Source organism: Leucoraja erinacea, chromosome 20, assembly GCF_028641065.1.
Source record: "Leucoraja erinacea ecotype New England chromosome 20, Leri_hhj_1, whole genome shotgun sequence".
Lineage (NCBI taxonomy): Eukaryota > Metazoa > Chordata > Chondrichthyes > Rajiformes > Rajidae > Leucoraja > Leucoraja erinaceus.
In genome coordinates, this window is record NC_073396.1 from 38,282,290 (window position 1) to 38,294,697 (window position 12,408).

Here is a 12,408-nt window from a genome sequence, read left to right on the forward strand (position 1 = left end):
ACCTTCAATGAGCTGTGAACTTGGACTCCAAGATCAATGTTGTGAAGTGTCTTGCCATTAACTGTCTGCTTTCCCCTAACATTCAACCTCCCAAAGTGCAATACCTTACACTTGCTCAGGTTAAACTCCATCTGCCATTTCTACAGCAAATCTAAACTCCGTTGTTTCTTCAGACAACCTTCATCACTGTCTGCAATTCCCTCAATTTTGCCTGCATCAGCAAACTTACTCACTAAGCCATTACATTTATGTCCAGGTCACATATATATCACAATCAGCAGAATACCCTGCACTGGTCCCTGCACAATCCACAAGTCACAGACCTCTGGCCAGAATATCTTCCTTCCACACAACCCTCTAACTAGACTTTATAGATACATCAAAATATAGAAACATAGACAATAGGTGCAGCAGTAGGCCATTCGGCCCTTCGAGCCAGTACTGCCATTCTACGTGATCATGGCTGATCATCCACAATCAGTATCCCATTCCTGCCTTCTCCCCATACTCCTTGATCCCGCTAGCCCTAATAGCCTTATCTAACCGTCTTTTGAATACATCCAGTGAATCGGCCTCCACTGCCTTCTGAGGCGGAGAATTCCACAAATTCACAACTCTTTGTGTGAAAAAGTCGTTCCTCATCTCAGTTCTAAATGGCCTACCCCTTATTCTTAAACTGTGGCCCCTGGTTCCGGACTACCCCAACATCGGGAACATATTTCCTGCATCTAGCGTGTACAATCCCTTAATAATTTTATATGTTTCTATAAGTTCTCCTCTCATCCTTCTAAATTCCAGTGAATACAAGCCCAGTCGTTCCATTCTTTCATCATATGACAGTCCCGCCATCTCTGGAATAAACCTTGTGAACCTACGCTGCGACTCCCTCAATAGCAAGAATGTCTTTCCTCAAATTAGACCAAAACTGCACACAATATTCCAGGTGTGGTCTTACCAGGGCCCTGTACAACTGCAGAAGGAACTCTCTGCTCAACTCCTCTGTTAGGGAGTCCAACATGCCATTAGCTTTCTTCATTGCCTGCTGTACCTGCATGCTTACTTTCAGTGACTGATGTACAAGGACACTCAGGTCTCGTTGTACTTCCTCTTTTCCTAACGCGACACCATTCAGATAATAATTTGCCTTCCCGTTCTTGCCACCAAAGTGGATAACCTCACATTTATCCACATTATACTGAATCTGCCATGCATCTTGCCCATTCACCCAACCTGTCCAAGTCTCTGCATCCTCATAGCATCCTCCTCACAGTGTACACTGCCACCCAGCTTTGTGCCATCTGCAAATTTGCTAATGTCCTTCATCTAAATCATTAATGTATATTGTAAATAGCTGCGGTCCCAGCACCGAGCCTTGCGGTACCCCACTAGTCACTTCCTGCCATTCTGAAAGGGACCCGTTAATCCCTACTCTTTGTTTGCTGTCCGCCAACCAATTTTCTATCCATGTCAATACCCTACCCCCAATGCCTAGAGCTCCAATTTTGCCCACTAAGCTCCTGTATGGGACCTTATCAAAGGTTTTCTGAAAGTCCAGGTACACTACATCCACTGGCTCTCCCTTGCCCATTTTACTTGTTACATTCTCGAAAATTTCCAGAAGAATTGTCAAGCATGATTTCCCCTTCGTAAATCCATGCTTGGACAGATCCTGTCACTGCTATCCAAATCCATTACATCTTAATAATCGACTCCAGCATCTTCCCCACCACTGGTCAGGCTAACTGGTCTATAATTCCATGCTTTCTCTCTCCCTCCTCTCTTCAAATGTGGGATAACATTAGCTACCCTTCAATCCACAGGAACTGATCCAGAACCTATAGAACATTGGAAAATGATCACCAATGCGTCCACGATTTCTAAAGCCAACTCCTTGAGTACCCTGGCATGAAAATGGCCCTTCTGCCCACTGAGCCCACACCGACCAGCAATCATTCTCACCATCCTACACACTAGCGACAATTTACAAGTTTACCATTTTTACGGAAGCCAATTAACCTCCAAACCCGTCTTTGGAGTACGGGACAAAACAGGAACCCCCCAGAAATCCCATGCAGCCACAGGGAGAAAATACAAATTCTGCACAGACTGCACCCCTAGTCAGGATTGAACCAGGGTCTCTGGTGCTGTACGGCAGAAAAACTATTGCTGGACAACTGAGCTGTCCTGTTCTCTATGAAGAAGCCAGTTTTTAAACCACATGACCAAGTCACGGTGAATCCTGTACATCTTAATCTTCTGGCTTAGCCGACCATGATGAAATACTCATCCTGTAACTGTGACCCCTGTTTTCAGATTCCACTGCCCACGGAAACATTCCCCCCTGTATTAAAAACGAGTGATCCCTGTAAGAATTGTGTACATTTTAATGAGATCTCATCTTGTAAACAAGCCTGGTTTGCACAATGTCTCATGTGCAGCAGACTGCCCAACCCTGAAACCAATCCAATGTATCTTCTTTGTACTCTCTCTATGGCAAGTATATATTTTTTAAAGTATAGGAATTAATGCTGCTCAATACGCTTATGAGTACAGTCTCACCAAGACTCTGCATAATTGTAGTATGCAGTGGGGCAGCACGGTGGCGCAGCGGTTCAGTTGGTGCCTCACAGCGCTCTCAGCGCCTGAGGCCCGGGTTCGAATCCAGCCACGGGTACTGTCTGTACGGAGTTTGTACATTCTCCCCGTGACCGCGAGGGTTTTCTCCAAAATCTTCGGTTTCCTCCCACATTTCAAAGACGTACAGGATTATAGATGAATTGGTTTGGTATGAGTGTAAATTGTCCCGAGTGTGTGTAGGATAGTGTTAATATGCAGGGATCGCTGGTAGGTGCGGACTCGATGGGCTGAAGAGCCTGTTTCCGCGCTGTATCTCTAAACTAAACTAAGCCTTTTTCCTCATGCGTGTAACTCCACTGGGAACAACACCTTGTACCATTTGCCTTCCTAATTCAAGCTGCACCTGCATGATGGCTTGAAGTGACATACAAAACACCTGTGGTAATTTTACACTATCTCTGCTAATTAGAACAAAACAGCAAGACAAAATATTTTTTAAATGATGAAAAAAATGGTAAAATTAATTCTCAAAAAGAACCCAGGTGTCTTTGTACGCATCAGAATTGAAGTCGAATAACCAGGTCTAGTAGCACATATAGAAATGGTGCAGATGCTGGTTTAAAATGAAAATAGACACAAAAAGCTGGAGTAACTCAGCGGGTCAAACACCATCTCTGAGGAAAAGAATAGGTGATGTTTCGGGTGGAGACCTTTCTTCAGATTGATAGTCAGTCTTGATTAGTACAGATGTCAGGAGTTATCAGGTGAAGGCAGGAGAATGGGGTTAGGAGGGAGAGATAGACTTGATGGGCTGAATAGCATAACTATTATTATTCTTTATGACCTTATGAAAGGGAAATGAGAGATATAGACGGTGATGTAGAGAGATATAGAACAAATGAACGAAAGATATGCAAAACAGGAACGATGATAAAGGGAACAGGCCATTGTTAGTGGAAAGTGGTGAAATCATTGGACAAAGTCAGCATGGATTTATGAAAGGTAAATCATGTCTGACGAATCTTATAGAATTTTTTGAGGATGTAACTAGTAGAGTGGATAAGGGAGAACCAGTGGATGTGTTATATCTAGACTTTCAGAAAGCTTTTGACAAGGTCCCACATAAGAGATTAGTATGCAAACTTAAAGCACATGGTATTGGGGGTTCAGTATTGATGTGGATAGAAAACTGGCTGGCAGACAGGAAGCAAAGAGTAGGAGTAAACGGGTCCTTTTCAGAATAGCAGGCAGTGACTAGTGGGGTACCGCAAGGCTCAGTGCTGGGACCCCAGCTATTTACAATATACTAGACCAAGTGCAGACCCGTTGGGTTTGTTTCCCCAACGCGCGTTTGCGAGGGGGGAGGGGCTGCGGCATCACACTCACACTAACCACCACCCAAACACACAGACGGGGGGAGGGGGATAGAGGGAGACGGGGTGGGGAGAGGGGAGGGAGGAAGAGGGAAGGGAGGGGAGAGGGGGAGGAGAGGAAGGGGAGAGATTGGAGAAGGAGAGGAGACCGGGGTGGGGGGGATGGGGAGGGAGAGAAGAGTGGGAGGAGAGAGCGGGGAGGGCAGGAGGGGGGTGGGAGAGGTAGCGGGGAGTGGTGCAAGAGAGAGGGGAAGGAGGTGGGGGGGAGATGGGGGTGAAGAGGGGTAGGGGTGGGGGAAGAGAGGGGGTGGGGGGGAGGAGGGGGAGAGGGGTGAGGAGGAGAGGGAGATGGAGAAGGGGGGAGAGAGGGGGGAGGGGGGGGGGAGAGGGGGGGGGGGAGAAGAGGGGGAGGGGGGGTGGTGAGAGAGAGGAAGGGGGAGAGGGAAGAAGAGGGCGGGGGAGAGAGGAGGGGGAGAGGAGAGAGGAGGGGGAGGAGAGGGGAGGAGAGGGAGGAGGGGAGGAGGGGGGGAGAGGGGAGGAGAGGAGGGGGGAGGGAGGGGGAGAGGGGGTATGGCGAGATAGTTGCGGAGGGGGGAGTGGGTGGAGGGAGAGAGGGGGGGAGGGATGGGAGAGGAGGGAGGTGAGGGGAGAGGAAGGGTGGGAGGAAGGGGGAGAGGGGAGCGTGGGGGCGGAGAGGGAGCAGATGGGGAGAGATGGGGGAGTGGGAGTGGGGAGGATTTGAGGGGGGGGTGTGGGTGCGCGTTATCAGAGGTGAGGGCTGGTTATTGAATGCAATAATCTGCTCACACTGCCGGGGGAGAGAGAGAGAGAGAGTAAGGGGGAGCGAGAACAGGACCTGCCTGCTGCTGCTGAAAATCGATGGAGAGAAAGGGGGGGGGGGGGAGAAAGAACTCTGAGCTTCAGACCCCGAGTACAGGGAGGGGAGGGGGGGGGAGGACGGAGTGGGGGCGGAGTGGGGGAGGGGTGGGGGAGAGGGGGAGAGGAAGGAGAGGATGGGGGAGAGAGGGGGAGGGTTGGGGCGGGCGTGCATGAGCCGAGCCGCGGTCTGTTAACGCTCGTTCTCTCCAAAGATACTATAGCCGCTTAGCCGCTATGGGATCTTTGGTTATTTCTGCGCAATTTGAACAATGGGGAGGGTTGAAGCGGGCGGGCGGTGTGGGGACACGGAGGCACACAGAGAGAGGCACGGAGTCCTGCCTTTTGGAGCGGAGGTTTCTGATTTGTGGCGTCTATTGAGTGGGCGACCATACTGGTGCGAGCAGAGCGAACGATCAAATGCAGCAGAGGGCCGGTCGATGGAGAGAGAGGGGAGAGACAGAAAGAGAACAGAGGCATCGTTTGGAGAGCCCTGGTATACAGAGTCACTGGTTTGGCACCATTTCCAATTCCCAGTTGCAGAGGTGTTGACCTGACCATGAAGGTCTGTTTTCTGGGGGGGAGGGAGGGGGAGTGTGAGGGCAGAGAGAGAGAGAGAGAGAGGGGTGAGGCAGAGACAGAGAGAGGGCAGAGACAGAGAGAGGGCAGAGACAGAGAGAGGGCAGAGACAGAGAGACTGCTGGTGGGCGTGGTACGGCTTCTTTTTGGCCCCAGTCACGCCCCCATCCCAAACCTCGGGTTTGGCCCCCCACTCCAGCTGGTTAGAGAGTGGGAGGCCTCGCATCCTCGGGACTTGTGAGACGCCGGCTGTGTGACAGAGCCACGCCGAGCACCAGCGGTTGTGAAAAATGGCGGCGTCTTTGAGGCAGAGGCGGGCGTCAGCAGACATTATGTTCGTTGGCCAGCAGGAGGCGACAAAATGAGTGTGGGGGTGGAGGATTTTATTTTAAAATGGGTACTTAAAAGAAAAAATGATTTGACGAGTGCAAAATTGAATGTAAAAGTGAATGAGCTAGTGTCATGGAAAAAATGACGGAATTTAATGATGAAGTGCTGGCGTAGCAGGGATCAAAGGCTGAATCTGACACCCACAAACACACCCAGACACACACGAACACACAGACACACACACACATGCACGCATGCACGCACGCACACACACACAAAGAGTTTTAATATATGGATAGATATTAATGATTTGGACGAGGGAATTGAATGCAACATCTCCAAGTTTGCGGATGACACAAAACTGGGGGGCAGTGTTAGTTGTTAGGAGGATGCTAGGAGGCTGCAAGGTGACTTGGATAGGTTGGGTGAGTGGGCAAATGATTGGCAGATGCAGTATAATGCGGATAAATGTGAGGTTATCCACTTTGGTGGCAACAGGAAAATAGACCATTATCTGAATGGTGGCCGATTATGAAAAGGGGAGATGCAACGAGACCTGGGTGTCGTGGTACACCAGTCATTGAAAGTAGGCATGCAGGTGCAGCAGGAAGTGAAGAAAGCGAATGGTATGTTAATATTCATTGCAAAAGGATTTGAGTATAGGAGCAGGGAGGTTCTACTGCAGTTGTACAGGGCATACAGTTGTATTGCGTACAGTTTTGGTCTCCTAACCTGAGGAAAGACATTCTTGCCATAGAGGGAGTACAGAGAAGGTTCACCGGACTGATTCCTGGGATGGCAGGACTTTCATATGAAGAAAGACTGGATAGACTCGGCTTGACTCGCTAAAATTTAGAAGATTTTTATAGTTTCTTATAGAAACTTACACAATTCTTAAGGGGTTGGACAGGCTAGATGCAGGAAGATTGTTCCCGATGTTGTGGAAGTCCAGAACAAGGGGTCACAGTTTAAGGATAAGGGGGAAGTCTTTTAGGACCGAGATGAGAAAAACATTTTTCACACAGAGAGTGGTGAATCTCTGGAACTCTCTACCACAGAAGGTAGTTGAGGCCAGTTCATTGGCTATATTTAAGAGGGAGTTAGATGGCTTGTGGCTAAAGGGATCAGGGGGTATGGAGAGAAGGCAGGTACAGGATACTGAGTTGGATGATCAGCCATGATCATATTGAATGGCAGTGCAGGCTCGAAGAGTCGAATGTCCTACTCCTGCACCTATTTTCTATATTTCTATGTTAGCTGTGGGCTGGGTGAAAACGAGTTGCAGACAATGAGACTCACCAAGAAAACGTTGAAGCTAGTACAATGACTTGGGTGGGGGAGGGACAGAGAGAAAGGGATGAAAGGGCTAATTGAGGTTAGAGAAATCACTATTCATACCGCTGGGGTGCTAGCTGACCCAAGCGAAATATGAGATGCTGTTCCTCCAATTTGCACTTGGCTTCACTCTGACAATGGAGGAGGGCCAGGACAGAAAGGTCAGTGTGGGAATGGGAGGCATTTACCAAACATTATTTGAACACATGGTTTTTTTTTTGCAATTACCAATGATGCTTTGTAGGTAAAAAACAGCCTGTTATGTCTCTCAGTTTCAAGTTCTTACAGGCAGTAATACTGCTTACTTCTGTTAATAGTCTGTGGAAATTGGTATCATGAAGTGTCCCAGTAACGACTATCGGTACAGTCTACATGGCTGTAATTTATGGGCAATACAGCTTTGATTCCCTGTGTTTTGGGCTTTAAAACAAGCTTTCAGTTTCATGTCAGAGCAAATTCATTATTTCAATTCTGCATACTAATTCTATGGAAAAAGCCCAATGTATGCACATGGAATAATGCAAAACAGTACCATTAAACCTTTCTTTTCTTCATTTGACCTTGATGTTCTCTCACTCACGTTGTAAATCATGCCAGCAGGTGTTAATCTAGCAGGAACCAGTTAAAAGCAAACAACAGGGATTAAAGGCTTTAATTCCTGCATCTCTGGGGCTGCTTATAATGAGCTCAGTTCTAAGTGGCTTTCTCTGTGCTAATGGGGTCTTTTAGCCACGGGCCAAATATTCTACCTGAGCAGTCCTTGTTATTTGGCTGTTCTTTATTTTATGGTTGCACTTATAAAATGTCTGCTGGATGTGTTATTTTTGGACTAATGTTGCTCTCTCTTCCCATTCTGCGTTCTAGATATTATGGCATGGGTCACCCCGCTTCTGTTCATCTCTACTTCTATGCTGACCGGTTCCAAGGCTACTTATTGAGGCACCATGCAACAAACCTGGCCACCAGTAAACTGGAAACGCTGGAGACTTGGGTGATGCCGAGGAAAATGTTTAAATTTTCTAATCCCACGAGTGATTTTGCACGACTACAGTTTGCTGAGGTACAAACACTGTTATTTCATTGCTCTGAGGGAACTGTCTCTCCAAAATGAAAGTACCATTACCGTCAAATGTTTAAATATTCTCATTTGATTTCAAACAGCGTGCATTTCTGTTAATCTGGCCAGGAACAAACGTTGTGAATCCATGCTCGCAGGCATCTGATTTTATGTATTATCTTTAGAAGAAGGAAGCCAGTTGAATGCAGGGTGCCATCAGAGGAAGTGGTGCCACAAAGATAACAGAGCTTAGTCCAGCATATTGTCACGTGTACTGGGGTACAGTTAAAGCACATGGTATTGGGGGTTCAGTATTGATGTGGATAGGGAACTGGCTGGCAGACAGGAAGCAAAGAGAAGGAGTAAACGGGTCCTTTTCACAATGGCAGGCAGTGACTAGTGGGGTACCGCAAGGCTCAGTGCTGGGAACCCAGCTATTTACAATATATATTAATGATCTGGATGAGGGAATTGAAGGCAATATCTCCAAGTTTGCGGATGAAGCTGGGGGGCAGTGTTAGCTGTGAGGAGGATGCTAGGAGGCTGCAAGGTGACTTGGATAGGTTGGGTGAGTGGGCAAATGCACGGCAAATGCAGTATAATGTGGATAAATGTGAGTGGCAAAAACCGGAAAGTAGACTATTATCTGAATGGTGGTCGATTAGGAAAAGGGGAGATGCAACGAAACCTGGGTGTCATGGTACACCAGTCATTGAAAGTAGGCATGCGAATGGAAAGCGAATGGTATGTTAGCATTCATAGCAAAAGGATTTGAGTATAGGAGCAGGGAGGTTCTACTGCAGTTGTACAGGGTCTTGGTGAGACCATGTCTGGATTATTGTGCACAATTTTGGTCTCCTAATCTGAGGAAATACATTCTTGCCATAGAGGGAGGTTGAGGTATAAATGGAGTCAATGAAAGGGAGGTTGGTTTGTGTGATGGTCTAGGCTGCGGATAATTCTTGCGGTTTTTGATGGAGCTGTTTCTAAACCCAAAGCTGTGATGCATCCTGATGAAATGCTTTCTGTGACGCATCTGTTGAAGTTGGAGAGGCACTGTGGTTGCACGTAAATTATATCTACATACAATTAAAATGTGATGCAATTGGTGGCATAGTAGTAGATTTTCTTCCTTTAAGGCATTCAGTAATATTTTACACTATTGAGTTGCAAATGGTTGCAATAATTCTTCCAGCACAAGTCCTGGTTAATATCTATCTCCTAACAACAGTTTGTGTTTTTGATGTTTCTGCCAGGCATCCTATGCAAAGTGAAAAAGGACACAGTGCTGGAGTAATTCAGTAGGTCAGACAGCATGTGGAGAATGTGAATAGGATCTTCAATAGATGTCGGTTGACGTTTTGGATATTATAACATTATTTTGCAGTAGGGACAGGAGATAGCTCTGGCAGATAACATTAAGCATAATCCAAAGAAATAATCCAAAGAGATGTTGTAAATATGGATTTTATCAAGGCATTTGACAAGGTTCCTCATGGTAGGCCGTTCTGGAAGATTAGATCACATGGGATCCAAGGAGAGATAGCTGACTGAATATAAAATTGCCTTCATGGAAGGAAGGAGAAGATGATGTTGGAAGGTTGTTTTTCGGTCTGGAGGCCTGTGGTTTATGATGTGTCTCAAGGTTCGCTGCTGGGCCCATTGCTGTTTCTTCATAATCATAATTATGCTTTATTAGCCAAGAATGTTTTGCTACATACGAGGAATTTGATTTGCCATACAGTCATACCAATAAAAAGCAACAGGACACACAAAATACATTTTATCATATGCATCCACCACAGTGACTCCTCCACATTCCTCACTGTGATGGAAGGTGAAAGAAAAGTTCAATCTCGTCCCTTCTTTGTCCTCCCGCGGTCGGGGGCCTCGAGACTTCTGTTGATGGGACGGTCTTGACTCCTGTAGCCAGCGGTCGGGCCCTTCACATCAGGGCGATCAAGCTCCCGCATCAGGGGGGATCTCAGCTCCCCCGCGCTGGGCAATCGGACCCCCGGTCGGAGATGGTCTAACCTCTTGTGACTTTGGGGCTTCCCGATATCAATCTCTACCTGAGACTGCAAACTCCTCGATGTTGAAGTGCGGTTGGAGCGTCGATCCCAGGCAAGGGATCGCAGGCTCTGATGGTAATTTCATGGCCCCGTGGTGGGGCTCAAAGTCAGTCACGAGCAAGGCCGCCAGCTCCATGATGTTTGGCCGCAGAGCGACCAGAGATACGATCCGGAAAACAATCGCATCTCCAGCAAGGTAAGAGATTGAGAAAATAGTTTCTCCCGACCCCCCTTCCCCCCACTCCCCACATAAAACAAACCAGAGAACATTAACACATACTTTTTAAAACACACTAAAAATAACAAAAAATACGAAAAGTTTATATCAACAACTTGGATGGGAATATAGAAGATATTAGTACGTTTGCAGATGTCACTAAAGTGGGCGGTATTGTAGCCAGCAAAGGTTCCAGCAGGAACTTGATCATTTGGGCAGGGGAAGGAGAGGAATGGTTAATGGAGTTTAATGCAGATGAATGTCAGGTGTTGCATTTAGGGAAGTCTAACCAGTGCAGGACCTTCACATAAATGGCAGGACTTTGTTATCGTGCAGAGGGATCTAGGAATCCAGGGACGTAGTTCCTTAAAAGTGGCGGCCAATAAGGATAAGGTGATCAAGAAGGTTTTTGGCAAATTAACTGTCATCATTCAGTGTATTGAGTATAGAGGTTGAAATGTTATGTTACAGTTGTACAAGGCGCTGGGATGTTGCTTGACTCTGTGGCTTTTTGTCTTCATCATAGAACAGAAATCTCCTTTTCAGTCCAAGGTATAAATGCACTCCTTGAGCTGTTGCTCTCTGACCCCCTGTGCATGTGACTGCCATTGATTTATCCAGTCTGTCTACCCCCATGCAGCCATATTCCCTCTCCATTATATTTGCGATATCTCTTTATCCCATGGCAGCCTGCATTCAAACAGTTTCCAATTGTCAAAGACTATCTCGAGATTGGTTAAGCAAAATAAGGTGCTAAAGTGTTGAAATCCTGGTTCCATTGACCTTGTACTAAGGTCATAAGAGATAGAAACATAGAAACATAGAAATTAGGTGCAGGAGTAGGCCATTCGGCCCTTCGAGCCTGCACCGCCATTCAATATGATCATGGCTGATCATCCAACTCAGTATCCCGTACCTGCCTTCTCTCCATACCCCCTGATCCCCTTAGCCACAAGGGCCACATCTAACTCCCTCTTAAATATAGCCAATGAACTGGCCTCAACTACCCTCTGTGGCAGAGAATTCCAGAGATTCACCACTCTCTGTGTGAAAAAAGTTCTTCTCATCTCGGTTTTAAAGGATTTCCCCCTTATCCTTAAGCTGTGACCCTTTGTCCTGGATTTTCCCAACATCGGGAGCAATCTTCCTACATCTAGCCTGTCCAACCCCTTAAGAATTTTGTAAGTTTCTATAAGATCCATTCTCAATCTCCTAAATTCTAGAGAGTATAAACCAAGTCTATCCAGTCTTTCTTCATAAGACAGTCCTGACATCCCAGGAATCAGTCTGGTGAACCTTCTCTGCACTCCCTCTATGGCAATAATGTCCTTCCTCATATTTGAAGACCAAAACTGTACGCAGATAAGAGCAGAATTAGGTCATTCGGCCCATCAAGGTTACTCCACGATTCAATTATGGCTGATCTATCTCTCCCTTCTAACCCCATTCTCCTGCCTTCTCCCCATAACCCACGACACCCATACTAATCAAGAATCTATCTCCGCCTTAACAACATCCATTGACTTGGCCACCACAGCTTTTTTCGGCAAAGAATTCCACAGATTTACCACCCTCTGCCGAAAGAAATTCCTCCTATAGAATAGAATAGAATAGTTTCTTTATTGTCATTGTAACATGAACCATGTACAACGAAATTAAAAAAATGTCAGCCAGTCAGTGCACCATTCAAACCTTTCTAAAAGCTAACGATACATACAAGGTAAAATATTAAAAGATAAACAACTAAATAAATATCACGAAAATAGCACGCATAAACACCCAACCCTCCATCCTTCTGTCGATTTCACAGTGTACCACAGTCCCTTAGTATGTCTCGCCCCTGCGTTCCTTGGCGGCTACATTTAGTGCTTTTATAGCAGTGGGGTAAAAACTGTTTTTTAGTCTGTTCGTCCTTGTCCTTGTAGATCTGTACCGTCTGCCTGACGGCAACAGTTCAAACAGGGAGTGTCCGGGGTGGGAAATGTCCTTTAT

The 12,408-nt window shown here is 46.6% G+C and overlaps 1 protein-coding gene across 1 annotated transcript in view; it reads left to right on the forward strand.

The window, feature by feature from the left end:
• The window catches only part of xylt1 (xylosyltransferase I), a 317,375-nt gene that overhangs the window by 281,560 nt on the left and 23,407 nt on the right, over positions 1-12,408 (forward strand). Inside the window, exon 9 of the mRNA XM_055651880.1 lies at positions 7,935-8,130. Coding sequence (XP_055507855.1) covers positions 7,935-8,130 — 196 coding nt within the window. The remainder of the gene's footprint in view (positions 1-7,934; positions 8,131-12,408) is intronic.